The sequence below is a fragment of the Ambystoma mexicanum genome, chromosome 3q, assembly GCF_040938575.1.
Source record: "Ambystoma mexicanum isolate Mex_15411 chromosome 3q, UKY_AmexF1_1, whole genome shotgun sequence".
NCBI classification, from domain to species: domain Eukaryota; kingdom Metazoa; phylum Chordata; class Amphibia; order Caudata; family Ambystomatidae; genus Ambystoma; species Ambystoma mexicanum.
The window spans coordinates 608,247,116-608,267,580 of record NC_090926.1 but is presented as its reverse complement, the minus strand read 5'-3'; the positions used below and the strand labels follow the sequence as shown (position 1 = coordinate 608,267,580).

The 20,465-nt window shown below is 44.4% G+C and overlaps 1 protein-coding gene across 1 annotated transcript in view; it reads left to right on the top strand.

Moving 5' to 3' along the window:
* Positions 1 to 577: 577 nt before the first annotated feature.
* LOC138582816 (myosin-4-like) overlaps positions 578 to 20,465 on the top strand; it is a 41,216-nt gene continuing 21,328 nt past the window's right edge. Inside the window, exons 1-15 of the mRNA XM_069654481.1 lie at positions 578 to 630; positions 6,894 to 7,110; positions 7,209 to 7,352; positions 8,219 to 8,375; positions 10,327 to 10,354; positions 10,440 to 10,554; positions 11,821 to 11,913; positions 13,490 to 13,553; positions 13,647 to 13,745; positions 13,864 to 13,967; positions 16,049 to 16,187; positions 18,193 to 18,311; positions 18,405 to 18,554; positions 18,667 to 18,837; positions 19,603 to 19,906. Coding sequence (XP_069510582.1) covers positions 6,907 to 7,110; positions 7,209 to 7,352; positions 8,219 to 8,375; positions 10,327 to 10,354; positions 10,440 to 10,554; positions 11,821 to 11,913; positions 13,490 to 13,553; positions 13,647 to 13,745; positions 13,864 to 13,967; positions 16,049 to 16,187; positions 18,193 to 18,311; positions 18,405 to 18,554; positions 18,667 to 18,837; positions 19,603 to 19,906 — 1,891 coding nt within the window. The 5' untranslated portion in view covers positions 578 to 630; positions 6,894 to 6,906. The remainder of the gene's footprint in view (positions 631 to 6,893; positions 7,111 to 7,208; positions 7,353 to 8,218; positions 8,376 to 10,326; positions 10,355 to 10,439; positions 10,555 to 11,820; positions 11,914 to 13,489; positions 13,554 to 13,646; positions 13,746 to 13,863; positions 13,968 to 16,048; positions 16,188 to 18,192; positions 18,312 to 18,404; positions 18,555 to 18,666; positions 18,838 to 19,602; positions 19,907 to 20,465) is intronic.

The window sequence follows — 20,465 nt, the reverse complement described above, 5'->3', positions numbered from 1 at the left end:
TACGTGTATGGGACCGGTGTGCATCCGCGCCTTTCCCATGCCCGGCATGCCTGAAATAATGTCACTGAAACCCAACTCCCAAACACGATGTGCCCGGTCTGTGCCCAGGAGCCGGGAACTCAGAAATGCTAAGTGATGAATGTTAAATGTTAAAGGTATTTGTACCGTGCACCTTCACCAACGGACTTGGTCCAGAGGCGCTCTGGCGGATCTGCAAATGAGAAGGTGGGATGGGTTAGTAGGTGAATCGGGAGTAGGGTAGTGAGAGGAGTGGTGTTCTGTTGGCAGCTTCAACTCGTTATACACCGGGTGCTGAGCTTTGGTGCGAGTATTGGATCGGTGTCAGTCCACGTGTGCTGTTGGTGTTGCTTATGTATTGTTGCGGTGTTGTGAATTGCGTGCGGGTTGTTGTGCGAGAGATGGTTGTGTGAGATTTTGAGTGAGATAAGTCTGCAGAATGCTTCAGATGTTGCTGCTAAACCTCCCTTGGCATGACTCAGTTAAATAAGGATTCACAACAATGCTTGAGACTAATTAGAAAACACCCTGGCCTACACCTGTTCTCTCTCTGCTTCAGTTTTCAGTGTGCCTTGAGGTCCTACGATTTTTCCACCGGGGGAGTAAGTGAAGGTAAGTGCCTTTGCAGAACGCTGCTTATTTTACACAAGTACGCAAACTTTGGATGCGCTGACAATTTACCGAAGTGTGGGCCTCTTTCGAGTTGGGGGGTAATTCTAGATCAGTTACCCCCAAACTCAGTTACCAATGCTGCCACTCGTTCCTGCAGAATTCATGTCAGGTTACATGTGGAAGTATTGGGGAGTTACCCCTGCACCCCCATTCATAGAGTCCATAGGAATCCAGGGGGGGCATTGCTGGCAATTCCACCCACGGTAACACGGTAACTCCTCCAGTTTATGCTATTAAAGTGGGGGAGCTTACTCCAGAAAATTGCTGGAGGAAAATCCCCCACTTTAAGGGTACATTTGTAATTTGATTGCAATAAAAATGGCGGTAATTCCATTCCACCGAAAAAGCTGGTAAGGGAAGTAATGCAATTTTTTTGCCGTACAGTCAGACTCAGATTCTACCTCTACGGTGGGGGAGGGAAGAACATTCAATTGAGGGCCACATATTTCTTTGTTAACATGAAGCAAACTTAAAGCTAAATATAGAAATGATGCCAGCAGAAGTGGTCATGTGTCCTACTTCAACGGACACAGGATTCCTACTGAGTTGTGCTGACTTCTCCTTGAGCTAACATGCTATTTCTATCTCTGCGTCTGGGCAGAATCATTTTTTTTGCTGCAATTCCTTTCTTGACATTCCTTTATCGGTATACCACTATAACAGGCCCAGTGACTGTTGAAAGCCATCAACATGCTCGTGTTTTGAATGGCAGGATTGTAACTCTGTATTGTGACCATGGCCGAATTGGTTTTGCTGGTCAAACTTCTTTTAGATACAAAACTATCCGTGAGCGATGCGAGGCCTATGGCAAAATGATGTGTTGAGAGATGCATGGCCTCTAGCCTTTGCAACAACCTTCTTTCTGGGCTTTGACCGGCAAGAGGAACTCATGCCCACCTAGTCTTTCATGTCTGATTCCTGGTCAACCCCGAGTACCCGCCTTACACTCTCTGGCTCTATTTGCTCAACTTGCCTCCCAGCTGCTTTCCACATGGAGTACCATGGCTTAATAATACTCAGCGACTTGCAACCAAGTTTGGGAATGAAAGTATGCTACGTTACCTTATATTTGCATAGCGCCTCCTGCCATATTTAATGGTGTCGAAGTCCTGCATTGAATGGCATCTTTTCTGAAAGGGATGGCAAGCAGGTGGCAAACTTGCTGCTCGCCCTGTCTGACTCTGATCCCTACATATCGCGGAAACGTACCCCTGATTATCGCAAGTTTGTCCGTCTGGGTACCTCTTGGAACCTGAACCCACCTGATCTCCAATCTAAAACCCTGGTCAACCAAAGCTCATCACAGACATCAATCTACTTCTCTAAATTCAGAACTGAAAAAGATAAATCCGAAAGGTCCTAGTGGGTCCTCTAGGGATCACAATTCCCATTCTAGCTTTCAGGAAGGAGAAACAACAACTTAACTGGCACCGTAAGTGGTTCCTTTCCTGCAGCCCCTATCACGGGTGTAGGTGCCTACCTACCCCATAAACTGGAAACATACCCTTGGTCTTCCTTACTTGTGTCGATTGCTGATGCCAGGTGCTACACCTAAAATGATCAAATATCATGACATCACTTACTGACAGAAAATACTGAATGCAAGGACCACCTTGTACTGCCACAACATTCGTGTCTCTGTAGTTTTTATTGTTGTTGTTTTAATTCCAACTCTGACCCAGGCTCCGGGCTCTGTCTATTTGGGTTTATTGTTGTGGCTACCTGATTGCCAGAGAGCACCATATGCATATACTTTCACCCACTCATCTCTCTCTCTCTCTCTCGCTCTCTCTCTCTCTCTCTCTCTTCTCTCTCTCTCTTCCCTCTCCTTCTTGTGTTGCTCTTACTTGACTCTCTCTTTCTTCCTCTTCCTGTTTCTTGCACTGACTATGTATGCCTTTCAATCTCCCTTCCTTTTCTCTTCCTCTTGGTTTCTTTGCCCTGCTTTCTCTTTCTTCACCTTGCATCTCTTCGCTTCTATCTCCATTTGCATCCCCAATATTTTCTCTCTCCCCATCTGTAGCTCTCTCTGGCTTATCATTTCCCTTTTATCTCTTTCATTCATTCGTTCATTCGGTTCTCTCACTCCTTCTCTCTTTCCCTTGACCCCTCCCTCTCTCTTTCTCTCCCTGATCCTCTGTCTCTCTGTTTCTCTCTCTCTCTCTCTCTCTCTCTCTCTCTCTCTCTCTCTCTCTCTCTCTCTTTCTCTCTCTCTCTTTCTTTCCCTTTCCCACTCCCTCTCTCCTACCCTCTCTCTATCTTTCTCTCCCCACCCTCTCTATCTCTGTCTGTTTATTTCTCTCATTCTCGGTTCCTTGCCCTCTCGCTATCTCTCTTCCTCTCCCCCACCTTCTCTAACTCTTTCCTGTTGCGCCCTCCATCTACTTTCCCCCTCTCTCTTTCTCTCCCCACCCTCACTCTCTCCCTAGCCCCTCCATCTCTCTCTCTCTCTCTCTCTCTCTCTCTCTCTCTCTATTTCCCTCTCTCTCATTCTCTCTCCCACCCTCTCTGCATCTCTCCATTTCTCTCTCTCTCTACCTTTCATTGCCCCCTCCCTCTCTCTTTCCCTCTCCCTCTTTCTCTCCCCCATCCTCCCTCTCTCTCACTTTCCCTTGCCGTCTCCCCCTCTCCCTCACTCTCTTTCTCACCCCATCTCTATCTTTCTCTGTTTCTCTCTTTCTCTTTCCCTCTCGCTCTCCGCGCCCTCTCTATTTCTCTCTCTCTCTCTCCCACACATTCCCCTTCCCTCTCCCTCCCTCTTTCTCTCCCCTACCCCTCTCTTTCTAACTCTTTTTCTCTATCTCTCTTTCCTTGTACCTCTCTCCCTCTCTCTTTCCCTCTCGCTTTCTCTCCCCCATACTCTCTATCCCTCTCGTTCTCTCTCTCTCTTTCCCTTGCCTCCTCTTTCTCTTCCCTTTCTCTCTTTCTCGCCCCCACCTTCATTCTCCCTTTCCTTTTTACCTCTCTCCCTCGCTCTTTCCCTCTCTCTTTCTCTCCCACCCCCTCTCTCTTTCTCACTTTCCCCTGCCCTCTACCTCCCCCACTCTTTTTCCCCCCACCCTCTCTGTCTCCCCCTCTTTCCCTGTTCCCTTCCTCTCTCTCGTTCCCCCTCTCTTTCTCTTCCCCACCATCTCTACCTCTCTCTATTTCTCTCTCTCTCGCTTTCTCTCCCTTTTCCTTGCTCCTCCTTCTCTCTTCCCCTCTCCCTCTTTCTCTCCCCCTCCCTCCCTCTCTCTCACTTTCCCTTGCCCCTCCATCTCTCACACTCTATTTCTTTCTCGCCCCATCCCTATCCCTCTCTGTTTCTCTCCCTCTCTTTTTATCCCCCACCCTTCCTTTCTCTCTCTTTCCTTCGCCCTCTACTTCTCTCTTTCTCTCACCCACCCTCTTTATCTCCCCCTCTTCCTCTCTCTGTTTCCTTTGTCCCTCCCTCCTCTCTTTCTGTCCCCAACACTCTCTATCTCTCTCATTCGCTCTCTCGTTCCCTTGTCCCTCCTTCCTTTTTCCCCTCTCTCTCGTTCTCTCACCCCCCCCCACCCTCTCTCACATTCCTTTGTACCCTCCTCTATATCCCGCTCTATTTTTCTCCCCGACCCTCTCTATCTATCACTTTCTCTTTCTCACTTTCCCCTGCCCTCAACCTACCTTCTCTCTCTCTTTCTCTCCCCCACCCTCTCTATCTCTCTCTGTTTCTCTCTCTTTCCCTCCCTATCTCTCTTTTTCTCTCTCTCTTTCTCTTGTCCCTCCCTCTCTCTCTTTCCCTCTCTCTTTCTCCCTCCACTGTATCTCTTTCTCTCCCTCTCTTTCCGTGTCCCTCTCTATCTTCCCCCTCTCCCTTTCTCTCCCTCACCCTATCTCTCTCTTTCTGTCTCTCACTTTCTCTTGCCCCCTCCCCCTCTCTCTCTTTCTTCTCCCCACACCCCTATCTCTATCTCTTTCTCTCTTCCACTTTCCCTTGCCCCCTCCCACCCTCTCTCTTTCTTTCCCCCACCCCCTCTATCGCTCTCTGTTTCTCTCTCTCTTTCCCTGGTCCCTCCCTCTCTTTCCCTCTCTCTTTCTCTCCCCCCTCTTTCTCTCTCTTTCTCTTTCCCTTGCCCCCTCCATCTCTTCCCTCTCTCTCATTCTCTCTCTCCCCCACTCTCTCTCTCTCTCTCTCTTTCCCTTGCCCCTTCCCTCCCGTCCCCCTCTCTCTCTTTCCGTCTCTTTTTCTCTCCCCCACCCTCTCTATATCTCTCTGTCTTTCTCTCACTTTCCCTTGGCCCTCCCTCCCTCTCGTTCTCTTCCTCTCCCCCACCCTCTCTATCACTCTGTGTCTCTCTCTCTTTTACCTGTCCCTCACTCTCTCTTTCCCTCTCTCTTTCTATCCCCGACCCTCTCTCTCTCTCTCTCTTTCTCTTTCCTTTGCCCCCTCAATCTCTTCCCTCCCTCTCTTACTATTCCCGACCCTCCCTATATCTCCCTCACTTTTCCTTGCCCCCTCTCTCTCTCTCTCTTTCCTCTCTTTTTTTCTCTCCCCACCCTCTCTATCCCTCTCTCTTTCTCTCTCTCACTTTTCCTTGCCCCCCCTCTCTCTCTCCTTCCTCTCTTTCTTTCTCCCCCCCACCCTGGTATCAGCTGGGGCAGTTGTGGTTGCTTGGATTTGCCTAGGTCAGCTAAGGAAATCACAAAAAGAGTAGGTCTAACTATACCTTTGTTTCCCCCCTCACTGTTATGGTCAGTTCATTTTTTTACTTTTTTTTATACCTAGCTTTACTTTTTATAGGACTCCCTTTTGCCATGATGATGTTCCTCTGACATGGTTTGGTCAAAATTAAAACAGCCCATAATATCCCCAATGAATATGGTAGACTTCAAAAGGCAGACGATGGTTGTCGGCAATATTCTAATGTGAGAAATACAGCGGAGGTTCTCTGGGTGTTCAGAACAGATGTTATAAGAGTCCAGTACAGGACACGTAGGCGAGCAGTGCAAACAGAACAAGAGCTCTGGGTGTAGAATATACGGGTGCTGGGTGTATAGAGCACGCTCTCTGAGTGTACCCCACACGGGATGTACACAATAAGCACGGTACAATGGCTCTCAGTGTACAGAGGGAGCAGCCTGAGTGCACCGTACAATGGGTTTGAGTGTCCAGAAGAGCACTGTGAATGCGCCATGCAAGGGCTAGCTCGACTCTAACCGCTTCTGTGCAGGCAGATAGCTGCAATGTGAACCCAGGCCAGGTGTTTGATGCAAGCACCTTGGAGGCCCCGGTGAGGACTCTTGGAATATGTCAGGCAAATGGAACCCATGTATTTAATGGCAGACGTGAGATCTAGACATTCCCACAACGTGAATATTTAGCAGAATATTACACTGGAATGCAACCTAGAGAGCAAGTGAGAAGTCATAGTCCACCAGCAATGGACGGCCCACTGAGTGAGGAGCTTCAGCCAAGCACGGGCCGATAGCCATCATCCCTCCATTCAGAGACTGGTGGATTGTTGACGAGGGTTCTTTTGACCCAACTGAAGCTCATTGAGTTTCATATCACTACCAGTTGAGTTGCAAGAGGGGGAAGTGTTCCCTTTCTGTGCACACCCTTGACGTGGTCTCCACGCTATCATGATAGATATATCAGAGGTCGCCTGAACATTTTACAGTGTCCCTTTGTAGAGGCGGGTAGAAATCACATAACAATGCTATGCAGTGAAGCTCTCGCTGACCAAGGCATCCAGAGTCTTCCATTATCGAAGATATCAGAATGATCAGTATTGGTGGGGACAAGTAGGGTCACACTTCTGACACCGTTACTGACGGTCCACAAATTAGGGGATTGTGACCGTTCCTATCCAGGATTTGGCCTGTTTCAATATTCCAGGAGGGCAGAGACCAAGTTATTTAGAAGCTGACTTTGGTCCATGGTCACTGACTGTGTTGTTTAAAAGTTAGGAAAGGGCAGTTTAGCAGTTGGGCACTGTTTGCTAGAGGGTGCTTTGATCCCAATTTTCTGGCAGCACATATTGTGTACTTGCTAATGTTATAACTTATGATATTCATGGTGGCATTTCCTACATCACTTAATATGATGGCACCGGTGTTATGATTATGTGGCACCTCTAAACCTTCAGCTTTTGTGCGATAATGATCTTTTCGCTGTTTATATACGAATGTAAAATAGTTGCTCAGAACCACATTCAAATTGTATTTCCTTGATGCTGCAGGAACTCTCCAGCCATGAGTTCAGACGCTGAAATGGCCGTCTTTGGCGTGGCGGCTCAGTTCCTCCGAAAGACTGAGAAGGAAAGAATTGAGGACCAGAATAGGCCCTTTGATGCTAAAACCTCCTGCTTTGTCTGTGAGCCAAAGGAGTTATTCGTAAAGGGTGTAATCCAGAGTAAAGAGGGTGGCAAAGTCACAGTAAAAACTGAGGGCGGTCAAGTAAGTAGAAATTGATTTAACTTACTAAGTCAATATCCTTTAACAAGGCTCAACTTCAATCCAATATTAATACATCCTATACCTCAATTCTTTCAAAGACTCTCACTGTCAAGGATGACCAAGTCTTCCCGATGAATCCCCCCAAGTATGATAAAATTGAGGACATGGCTATGATGACCCACCTGAATGAAGCGACGGTGCTGTATAACCTCAAAGAGCGCTATGCAGCCTGGATGATCTATGTGAGTACACTGAGAAGAATGCAACTCTCCGTGGCATTAGTGATAATGTTATAGTTTTCATTTTCTATACACATACTCTGGCCAGTGGCCAAATCAACTGGCTCTCTTCTTATATGTCCAGAGGAAACACATATAAACTGTCTTATTTTATTGCTTAAAAAAGGAAATTGAGATTAAATCCTGTCTGTATTGTTTGGGAGATTGCTCAATAGCATGCAGTGACTACATAGGTAACGTGAGTTAGTAAGTTACTATCTGGCAAGAGCAGCAGTTGTAGAACTTACTTTTGGGCCCTTAACACCACTCTATCCACAATTCAGAGCCTGCTGATAGTTCTACAAAAACCTTCTGTAACATGATCGTAAATTGGTTTACGAGACTGGTTCTGCTGCAGGATATTTTGTAGGACATTTTACACGAGAGTGTGCATAGTTGTGACACTAAGGGCACTTGGTTACACTTCTTCCACACTGCCAACTGGGATGGTCCCAGAATCTTTTGTAGTTTGAAATGTGGGCCCTTGACTAATATGGCCCCGGGGTAGGACAATCCTAGCAATGTGGCTACTGTAATTGTCAAGGAAGACTAGGAGAACCTAATAAACTCTCCTTTACAGGGACCATGCTTGTGTTCTGCTTTGTAGCACTCTAACCAGTATTCTAAGCACTCCCTGTTCTCAGATGCATTGTGGGGCAGCAAGGAATTAGCATTGCTTCTCAATCTTATATGGTACATGCCATGTTGTCTCCCGTGTTTTCAGTTATGACACCAAAACTCTGCTTATAACCTATATTATGAAGTAGTAGCATTTTCTACAGGTTCGTTGCCCAGGTGGACGATGATAAGCATTTTCTTGTGTTTCCCAGACATATTCAGGTCTCTTCTGTGCAACTGTCAACCCCTACAAGTGGCTGCCAGTCTACAACCCCGAAGTGGTGACCGGCTACCGGGGCAAGAAGCGCCAGGAGGCCCCTCCACACATCTTCTCCATCTCGGACAACGCCTATCAGTTCATGCTGACTGGTGAGTGAGTCACCCGATGGACATTGCCTTGGGCAAAACGACCTCAAACAACGTAGCATAGTCACACAGATTTCTCAAATTATCGAATGGGGGGAGGGGCTATCAATATATTTATTTCTAACATCTAAGACTTATGAATTAAAACTGGCCAAAAGAAAATGCAACGCAGGAAACAACAGTTTATCTCGTATTGGAATTATTTTTCAAGCTATACAGCAGAGACATGCCCTCCTCTTGCCAGGGTGTGGGCTGTTTAGAGGGCACAGTGTGCAGACACCTAGAGAATGCTTAGCGCACACTGGGTAAAAGCACTTTCACGAGGAAAAAACACGTGTATGCTGCTCTCATGGTCTGATTCCTGTCATGGGCTTCTGATTAAGCAGCCGGGCGCCCCTGTTTCCCTGGAGACTGGCACAGTGGCCCCGTAGGCTGGGCCTGGGAGTGTCATATCTAGTTCTGTGGCTTGCCATCTGATGCCGGCTGCTCATACCCTCGCGAAGACAGAGATGTCCCACCGGTAGGTCACACAACCACCTATATACATCAAGTCCTGGAGGAAAGTTCAACATCAACCTAAAGTGAGTGTTAGAGTTCACATTAATGGGAAATACAAACACAGTCAACAAAGGACACATACACAAAAAGCCGGGCTAAACGCGTGCCTAAAAGACCCCTTCCAACCTGTGTGCAGTGCAAAAAATGCGGCTTCCTTGCATTCGATAAGACGGGTGCATGGTGCCTCCATATCCTGTTCTTGTCCAAGACACTTTACCCCCATATGATCTTTGCTTCTCCTGACCTTTACTCAGGGATGCCTCTTGCCTGCATTGGGTAGCAGGATGCTAGACTGGTGAATCAGTCCTGCTAATTCTGAGGTCTGGGGAGTCAAAGGTCGACATATAGGGCAACATATAGGGGCTGAGTTCAGGTGTGGGATGGCCAAGGCATTCCATATACTGTACCCAAGTCCGTATGATTAGCTGACGCGTGCGGGGCCCTGATTTTCAGTTTACTCGAACATTCAATGAAACCTGGTGCTTGCAGTATGTTTTTTGCAACAGGGGAGCATTTCTGTATCATTGAGATTAGACTGAGTATGATTCAGGATCTTGCGACCTGCAATGCCCAGAGAAAGCTTCAGAGCATTTTGTTGGAAAAAAAGGTTGATGGTGAAAAGCATTGATGGCAAACAAATGAGAGATGAAGGGGGTCTTGTGGCGGAATGTCTCAGCATTTGGGTCTCGGGTCTACTGCAGGCTTCCAAAAGGAATGAGAGAAGGCGAGGAGGTGGCTGCAGTGCTCAGAAAGAAACTACACGCCATTGTGGGGGGTGTGATGAGTACAGGGGTTCTGGCATCACAGCAGTTCACTAAAGTCATGCGTATCCCTCAGGATCCTGCACATCTCATGCATTCACATGTATGTCCCACACCGTGGCAGATTTCTGGGTGTAGGCTACCAATAAAGGTGGAGCTACCCTCTTGGTATACCCATGGCCCATATAATGTTCTCTTCATATTGTTGTGATGGATGGCACACACAATGCGGCTTCTTTCCCACAGACTTATAATTTAATCAAGTGGCACAAATAGATTCTCTGTGCCTCCACTTTTTTATTGAGAAACATTTCCTGTTGGGCTGCCATGCTTCCAGTTGACACCCAATATCATGCCATCATGTATCACCTGCATCACTGTACACATCACCCTGGCAAGGGGGCATTTGAAATGTTTTCGGCAATTACAGACGCAAGCTCCCAGGTGTACTCACAAGTGACTATGCTTTGCTAGAGTGAGTGGGAGTTGAAGTCCCCAACATCTGGAGGGCCACACAATGAGTGACCCCTCTGAAACAAGTAGCAATGATTTGGGGTACCATCTATGAAGCTATCAAATCCGTCTTTTAAGTATTCAAAATGTCATCTGATAAATCTGGTTCTCTTCTTCCCCAGACCGGGAAAACCAGTCCATCCTGATCACGTAAGTATGCGTCCAGGCCTTCCTTGTATTTGCAATGCTTCGCATTGTCCATCAGGATGCAACATGTGTGCGCTTCATTCCACAGCGGAGAATCCGGTGCTGGGAAGACTGTGAACACGAAGCGTGTCATCCAGTACTTTGCATCAATCGCTGCCTCCGGTGACAAGAAGAAGCAGGAGCCGACACCTGGGAAAATACAGGTATTGTAACAGCAACCCCTTTGCCAATTGTAGGTCTGTGATTCTTTAAAAATATGTAGTTCTTGAGAATTCTGCATAGGAACATATTGGAAAGCTATTCTGTGTTCTTGCTGATAAACCGTTGCGTTTGTTTGCAGCCCTCCAAATTCTTTAGTTAAGTAGTTGGAAATACAGCACCTAAAGGCAATTTAGTTGAATTATACCGCACACCGCTACCATTTGCATGGTCTCCAGGGGCAAGATTACAGAAAACTTGCACTGGGGCAAGTGCAAAGTTTGCACAGTATTAGCACTAGAGCAAAGTTTGTCCTATTTCTATAAACACTTGAAAATGTTAAAAAAACCATTGCACCATGACAAGTGCAATTTGGCATGGTATAAGCACCAAGGCAAACATTTCCCGAGTACAAAAAAAATACATTTATGATGCCTATGTTATGTTATGTTACTAGTGCTATTCAGTATTAGCACTAAGGCAAACTTTGCCCTGGTGCAAAAATGCAGTGAAAAAGTATCTTTTTGTTCACATGGGTAATTGTTTCCCTAATGCTTATGACATGCCAAAATGCACTTGTCATGGTGCAATGGTTTCCTCATATTTCCAAGTGCAAACTCTGCCCTAGTGCAATCTGTGTAATCTTTGCACTTGCACCAGTGCAACACTTCTGTAATCTGGCCCCAGGTGTTCTAGATAAACAAATAAACACACACATAAACATTGTATATACACATATGCCCTCCCCCATACATGGATTTGTAAAAGGCAAGGTATGCAGTATACGTGCATAGTTAACTTAAAGGATAAAGACATGTACTTGCTTAGCTTAAAGTGGGGCCAGCGTGTTAAGAGTACTCTACGACTGGCATTTAAAGGGTGAAGTCACATTGGGCCTCAAAACCCAATCATACACTGCCAACCATCAAGAAAAATGATATTCTGGAAAATATGTTGATGATGATTGTGAATTGTGGAAGAATAACTTGGTTTTCACAATGGCACCTCTGCCACTCTAACTACTATGCTTCTTATAAAGTATAAATAGGCACAGAATCCTGGGACGCCCTGGATATATGTGCCCAATATACACCCCTTTACTAAAACAAACAAACCAGCATGCGGAGGGTGGTAGAGACACATGTGTTGGTGGTTGCGGTCCGCTCCGTGCTATTTACGTATCACACAAAGCGATCGATTCTATGTTTGTTGACTAAATAATCGATAAGAGAACTTGGGAAATGAATTTACTATGTTTATTTCGGCTCTAGGGCACCCTGGAAGATCAAATCATCTCAGCCAACCCGCTGCTGGAAGCCTTCGGCAACGCCAAGACCGTGAGGAACGACAACTCCTCGCGTTTTGTAAGTATTGATATTCCTCAGCTCTAAAGCAGACAGCAAGAATAAGTGATTTATAAATGCACCCCACACATAAAAGACTTCAAAGACAAAGGGCCGGATTTACAACCATGTTTAGACATGTGGAAATCCCATTGAAAACGTTTTGGTAAATCAGCCCCAAAGACTGTTTAACGTATTCGTGTAAGGAGCTAACATGCAGCATGGACCATGTCCAGCAGAGACTCTTGCACTCAGTAGCACTATTTGCATATCAAGAAGTTGTTCCATGTACAGGACACATTCTATTAAGGAGAGGACATGCAGCATGGACCATGCCCAACACAGACTCTGGCACTCAGTAGCACTATTTGCATACCAAGAAGTTGTTCCATGTACAGGACATATTACAGGACATATTCTATGAAGAAGGGGACATGCACTCAGTAGCACTATTTGCATACCAAGAAGTTGTTCCATGTACATGACATATTACAGGACATATTCTATGAAGAAGGGGACATGCACTCAGTAGCACTATTTGCATAGAAAGATGTTTTTCCATGTACAAGACATATTTATATAATGAGGGGGCATGCAGCATGGACCACATCTGATGCAAAATATTCCACTTAGGAGCACTATTTTCATAGCAAACAGTTACTCCAGGAGCAGCACATATTTTTAAAGGAGAGGACATCCTCTTAGTTGCACTGTTTTCCCACAGCAAAGTTGCTGCAGATAGGCGAGAAATTGATTCAGTGGAAACCCCACATCCATAGGTTGATCTCGTGATGCATGTTGATTGGGGGCCTGATTCAGATGTGATAAAAAGTGTGTGGAAAACCGACATTCTCCCCTCCAGTTTCCGGCACCATCACTCTGAGGTGGGTGCAAATATTGGAGGGGATATGTTGTGCTTTTCAGCAGCAAACGCTGATAAAAATCGCATGTTGTAGGGGAAACATCTGCTCCTGTGACATCGTGAGCATTTCTTAATAGACTGCCACTTTTCTAGTTTAAGAAACTTTTTTAAAACTTTCATTAAAATATAAAACTGATGCTGCAGTCTAAGAAATGCATTGTTTAAAGGGGAACAAGTGTGCAGTGGAGTTTAACGGCACCTCATAGTTACCGTATTTGTACTCCTTTTTTTATGGTGCTAACCCATTGCTACTGGAAGGAAAATCCTCTCCGTGTGGCTGCCCTGCATTCCTGACGGTTGCTAGGGCTCTTGTCAAGCCATAAATCAGGCACCTGCAAAGCCCGAAGCCTTAGTGTTCCTGCACCACATTCGTTCTTCATCAGAATATGGTGTTTGTAAGTAAAGTATTCCTCCATAATGGAAGAACACTTTCTTACATTTGCACGCACCTCAGAATCGGCCCCTTGGTGTGTTGCTTTAAGTGTCTAATTGTGATCATTTGATTTTGCAAACACTTTATTATTCTTTTATTTTACTCTACGAGATTTAGTGGAAAACTGTGATATTAGAAATGTGTATATTATTCAACATTCCAAAGTAAACCAATTCCTCCCAATTCAGGATCTCTGAGGGAACGTGACACAAATTGACATATGCCTATTTATAATTCCACAGGGTAAATTCATCAGGATTCATTTTGGGGCTACAGGAAAACTGGCCTCTGCTGATATTGAAACATGTAAGACCCAGCGAGTCACTTAATCACCAGATCCGCTGATCTGCCAGTACCATGTTGTGCATTAAATAATTGATGCTATTTTTTTGTGAATAGATCTTCTGGAAAAATCCAGAGTAACATTCCAGCTGTCAGCCGAAAGGAGTTACCACATCTTTTACCAGGTCATGTGCAACAAGAAGCCGGAGCTCATTGGTGCGTAGGCAAAATGACACAAAAAACAAAAATTGCTTGCATGATTATGACCATTCTGTATAATTTACAACACATGCACATTTCAAATTTAAACTTGACTATAACAATTTCCCCACAGATATGCTCCTCATTACAACCAATCCCTATGATTTTGGATTTGTGAGTCAAGGCGAGATCACCGTGGCCAGCATTGACGACGCAGAGGAGTTAATGGCTACAGATGTAAGTACATTTAGTCCGGCTCTGTCACTCGGCGGTGTGCATGGGGAGCTCTGGAAATAATGCAGGGATGGTTGCATCCACACCGTTCAGCCCATGCTACTCAATACCCTCTCTCTGTAAGGGATTGGCTGAAAGGCCCATGAGCTTCTGTCTTGGGGCATTGCATTTCACCAGCCTCACTGCAATGCCTCATATACATTAAAGATCCTTAATATTCCTGCAGGACATTTGCTCAGATGCTCATGCCTGGAAAGGGAGTTCATTGTATGAGTGCATGCAGTCCTTTACCACCATGCATGTCTCCCCTGCTCAGCCTTTTACCATCATGCTTATATCTCTTGTACATCCCTTTACCATCATGCGTATATCTCTTGTACCGCCCTTTACCATCACACATACCTCTCTTGTACAGCCCTTTACCATCATGCACACCTCTCTTTTACAGCCCTTTACCATCATGCATACCTCTCTTGTACAGCCCTTTACCATCATGTATACCTTTCTTGTACAGCCCTTTACCATCATGCATACCTCTCTTGTACATCCCTTTACCATCATGCATACCTCTCTTTTACAGCCCTTTACCATCATGCATACCTCTCTTGTACACACCTTTACCATCATGTATACCTTTCTTGTACAGCCCTTTACCATCATGCATACCTCTCTTGTACATCCGTTTACCATCATGCGTATATCTCTTGTACAGCCTTTTACCATCATGCATACCTCTCTTGTACAGCCCTTTACCATCATGCATACATCTCTTGTACATCCCTTTACCATCATGCGTATATCTCTTGTACATCCCTTTACCATCATGCATACCTCTCTTGTACATCCCTTTACCATCATGCATACCTCTCTTTTACAGTCCTTTACCATCATGCATACCTCTCTTGTACAGCCCTTTACCATCATGTATACCTTTCTTGTACAGCCCTTTACCATCATGCATACCTCTCTTGTACATCCCTTTACCATCATGCGTATATCTCTTGTACAGCCTTTTACCATCATGCATACCTCTCTTGTACAGCCCTTTACCATCATGCATACATCTCTTGTACATCCCTTAACCATCATGCGTATATCTCTTGTACATCCCTTTACCATCATGCATACCTCTCTTGTACATCCCTTTACCATCATGCATACCTCTCTTTTACAGTCCTTTACCATCATGCATACCTCTCTTGTACAGCCCTTTACCATCATGTATACTTTTCTTGTACAGCCCTTTACCATCATGCATACCTCTCTTGTACATCCCTTTACCATCATGCATACCTCTCTTTTACAGTCCTTTACCATCATGCATACCTCTCTTGTACATCCCTTTACCATCATGCGTATATCTCTTGTACAGCCTTTTACCATCATGCATACCTCTCTTGTACAGCCCTTTACCATCATGCATACATCTCTTGTACATCCCTTTACCATCATGCATATATCGCTTGTACAGCCCTTTACCATCATGCATACCGCTCTTGTACATCCCTTTACCATCATGCGTATATCTCTTGTACAGCCTTTTACCATCATGCATACCTCTCTATTCCAGCCCTTTACCATCATGCATATATCTCTTGTACATCCCTTTACCATCACGCACACCTCTCTTGTACACCCTTTTACCATCATGCATACCTCTCTCGTACATCCATTTACCATCATGCATACATCTCTTGTACATCCCTTTACCATCATGCATACATCTCTTGTACAGCCCTTTACCATCATGCATACCTCTCTTGTACAGCCCTTTACTATCATGCATACCTCTCTCGTACATCCCTTTACCATCACGCATACATCTCTTGTACATCCCTTTGTACAAGAGATGTTACCAGTATTCTATTTCTGGAATTATGAATTAATTTCCCAGGAAAAAGTTCAAGTGAATAGTCACCACTGAACTCAGACACTATAGAACTTGATATTTAGGCATACAATATGACAGCCATGCTGGAAAATGTGTCTATTTGTTATATTAGGTGAAAATAATAGTTCTAGTTATGTATACCTTTATTGCAAAATTAAAACAAAATGTCTGAGGGTCTTTTTCTTACACCCAGAGTGCTATCGACATCCTGGGCTTTAATTCAGAGGAGAAAGTGGGTATCTACAAGCTGACCGGCGCAGTGATGCACCACGGCAACATGAAGTTCAAGCAGAAGCAGCGAGAGGAGCAGGCGGAACCCGACGGCACGGAAGGTATAAACTGTGGAAATAAGTTACAGTATTTGTCTCTACTACTGCTGGAGACTAGTCACCTGCCTTTGATCCGTACATTCGGAGGGGGAAGGCATATGTGACAGGAATTGAAAATGGGCACTCTGCTTGCTCTATGAGGCATTTGCAGCCAAAGAATGTGATGGGTGGAAGGTTGTGACAGGCATTGCTCTGGGCCACCTCCCACATCTTTGTTTTTAAGCCTGTCTGCGTCATCGTCAAGGCAGTCTTAGTCTTGCTACCAATGGGAGTGGTCTAGTCCGAACTGCTAGGCCACCACCCTCAGCACAGAAACACAAGCAAATCCAGGCGTGTTTCAGCCTGGTTGGGCCTCATCAACGAGGTGCAGCATGGTTCTTTTCAGCCATCATTCCTTTTGTTTTGCTATAAGGAATTTGCAACAGCAGAATTTAATGTGGACTGGAGTAGATGGAGAAACTGGGCAGTAATGATGTGCTGTGCCCGGTTTCAGGCACAGCTCACCATCATACTTTTATGGAGGATACTTTTTTATGGCCCAAATATATGTGATGTATACATCTGACATATACATGTATATTGACAACACCAAGAATGTTATTGTGGGTTTAAAAAGGTTTGAAAAAAAAAAAACTTTCACCTGAAATTTGAAAATAGGAAAGTCCATTTGAGCCACGTCACACATTCCACAATGCCACATAGTAGCTATCACTGGAAGTTTACCTCCAGTTCTGAGCCACAACAGTAAGACATTCTGGGTATGCAAATTAGCTCAAATGCAACCTTTTTCTCCATACAATTGTCTCTGTCTAAGAGGGCAATGCTATGTTATACATGGTGTATATTATATATGTCACACATAACATATATTAAATACCAAACAAGGTCATGTACGTATGCAGCACGCATGTATCACAGATATTACACTAATTGAAATGTATGATATATGGGGGCCTGATTTACAGAAATGTTTTCAATGGGACTTTCATTTTGTAAATCAGGCCCGTATGTCTTTTAGGTTCTTATATGTGTACTACCAGTCCTTAACTGCCAGCCAAAACTCAGCACTTCTGCCACATTCAATAAGCACAGGGTTTGTGGTAGACAGAAAAATAAGCCACAGAAATTCATGGCTTCTTTAAAAGTCGGTCTTTTGCTCCTAGCCTTTGGACCCCGTTCCCACAGCATGGGCCTTGTAAGGTTCCTCTTGTAAGGAAGCTTCCAGCTGCCACATGCCTGATATTTACAATTTAAATGGAGAGGCAATGTGGTTGCATACTGTAATGCACACTGTGTGCTTCACTGAATGAAACCAGGATATTTTGTGTCTCTGAAGGAGGGTATTTATCTTTGATACCTTACCCAAGCCACTTTCAAGGATCTGCTTTCTCACACACAGCCTCACACGCACAGGCGAGTTAGACACATAATCTGTTTTTTCCTAATGTGTGTGTTTAGGGGTGCTGATGAATCGTCTTCTTGATTCTGGATTATCAGCCTGTACACAGAGGAACACAGCACGCAAAGCCGAAAATATGTTGATGATTTTACTCCAAACTTTGTGTAGCGTCAGATTTGGAGTTTGAACTATTGGTAGTATGATGCAAAGCATATAAGTGTGCAAGGTTTGAAATCAGTTGATCTAATGCATAACAATGTTTCATTTGACTTCAGTATCAAAAATACAGTATTGACATAGATCGGAAACTCCAACAAAATAGTAACAGTTTTCCAGTGGCTTTTGGAAACGTGTCCAAACGTAATGTTAGTATTTACATAATGTATAGCAATAGATATGAAACAATGTAATGCTACATAAGGCTGTAACCTTTTTTATGCCACCTATTTGATGTACCTGCCTATTCCTGAATGTAACTGTGTCATAAAACGAATCTGTAACCAATCTCGTAAGCTAATGCGCCTATATGCCTTTGGGCTTTGTGCACTGTATAAATGACATGTAAATGAATAAATACATGCATGAAATAACCTATATCCTTGATTGCAGTGGCTGACAAGATCGCCTACCTGATGGGTCTGAACTCTGCAGATCTGCTGAAGGCTCTCTGCTACCCACGAGTGAAGGTTGGCAATGAATACGTCACCAAAGGTCAAACTGTCGCCCAGGTACAGTAGCGTTGCCCCCATTTGCTATGTGAAACCCAAGGTGTTCTGAAAACCAAAGAAATACTCATTGACGCTATAATTCTCTCTGATCAGGTGTACAACAATGTCGGTGCTTTGGCCAAATCTGTCTATGAGAAAATGTTCTTGTGGATGGTCATTCGCATCAACCAGCAGCTGGACACGAAGCAAGCGCGACAGCACTTCATTGGCGTCCTGGACATTGCCGGCTTTGAGATCTTTGATGTAAGTAAATTATGCGATCACTGCAGCTGTAACATACAAATGCTAAAGTGTCACTCGATTACATGCATGAAATTTCAAATCAACTAAAATATCCTGTATCTTAAATGTTCAGTTCAACACCCTGGAGCAGCTGTGCATCAACTTCACCAATGAGAAGCTGCAACAGTTCTTCAACCACCACATGTTCGTCCTGGAGCAGGAGGAGTACAAGAAGGAAGGCATTGAGTGGGCGTTCATCGACTTTGGCATGGACCTGGCCGCCTGCATTGAGCTCATTGAGAAGGTATGGTTGGTGTGCTGCTCTTAACCAAGATTGTGAGGCCTGAATCAGTGACTGTTAGTTTCAAGATAATATATGACAACATACCTTGCTGCTTCTCCCCATGGGTAAGAAACTACAGCAACTCTGAAACTAGGTAAACCTGTATTAGTTTGGAGCTTTTTTATGGTATACCAGAGTCCCAATGGAGGCTTCTGAATACATTCACACTTATTACACACAAGGCAAAAGAGAGAGTACACCAGAGGAATACAATTCATCTAATAGCAGGCATCACTTAGGATAACATGAACATTCATCCTCTAACGCTAGAGATCTCTGAGCTCTATTACACTTTGTCTACAGCAATTAAACAAGGAAGCAGAACGGGAGCACCTATTTCCATGCAATTAGAAAGAATTAAAGGGAAAGGGTGTGAATATCTAGTCACTAATCTGAAGATGGATCATGATCTACTGCGTGAGATCTCAGAGCTTATTTCTTTTTTTGCCAATGAATTACTAGATACCAGCCTTCTTTCAAACCAATGTTTGGGGCCCTTGGAGGGAAGATGAGCCTGGATTAATTCATAATCAACTTGGTACATTTCAAGAATGATTAACAAAAGCCCCTTAGAGGTGCAATAAGCCAAGCCTCTGCCATTTACCCCACATTAACCCTTTTCACTTAATGTTCTAAGGTTTTACTGACAAACTGCAACAATTCTGTGTGTAAATGTTTAAAACTTCTTTATTCTAAGCTATGCCCATGTTTTCCCCCATCCTCTAGCCCATGGGCATCTTCTCCATCCTGGAAGAGGAGTGCATGTTCCCTAAGGCTACAGACACATCCTTCAAAAACAAGCTCTATGACCAGCATCTGGGCAAGTGCAACAACTTCCAGAAGCCCAAGCCTACCAAGGGCAAGGCCGAGGCACACTTCGCACTGGTGCACTATGCCGGCACCGTGGACTACAACATCAACGGCTGGCTGGAGAAGAACAAGGACCCACTGAACGACTCTGTGATCCAGCTCTACCAGAAGGCCTCTGTGAAGCTCTTGTGTTTTCTCTATGCCAGCCATGGAGCTGAAGGTACTTTAATTAGGACATTTGATAATGGAGGAAGACTGTTTTACTTTTAGATGAAACCCAAAGTATTGCTTGTGCTGTATGCCATTCCTAAAAGTTGATCTGCATAAATATTAATTACAATAATTCATAGAACAAACATAATAATGTCTACCTTTCTACTGCAATAGGTTTATTACATGCTGTGCAAGAACATTGCTTTTTACAGGCTGTCAATCAATTGAGGGAAATCCTTTACTCATTTTGTTCTGAATGTTCAAAGGTGATTGCTAAGAAGAGGGAACTATGGTTACATAGAATAGCAGTGTGTTCTGATAGTATACAAAGGTGTCCAGTCATACTTTCGAAAAAATAGTTTCGACATACAAAAGTTCCGAATACAAATTTTCGAATGAAAAAGTTTCGAATGCATTTTTTCATGTTTTAGGTATTATTTTAGTTTCGTATATATATATATATATATTTTAAAGGAATTGGGGGTTGGAGGGGAACCACCCCATAAATTTTATTTTTTTCAAATGCATTCAAAAATTCTGAACCGTATACAAAGATACAGGCAATC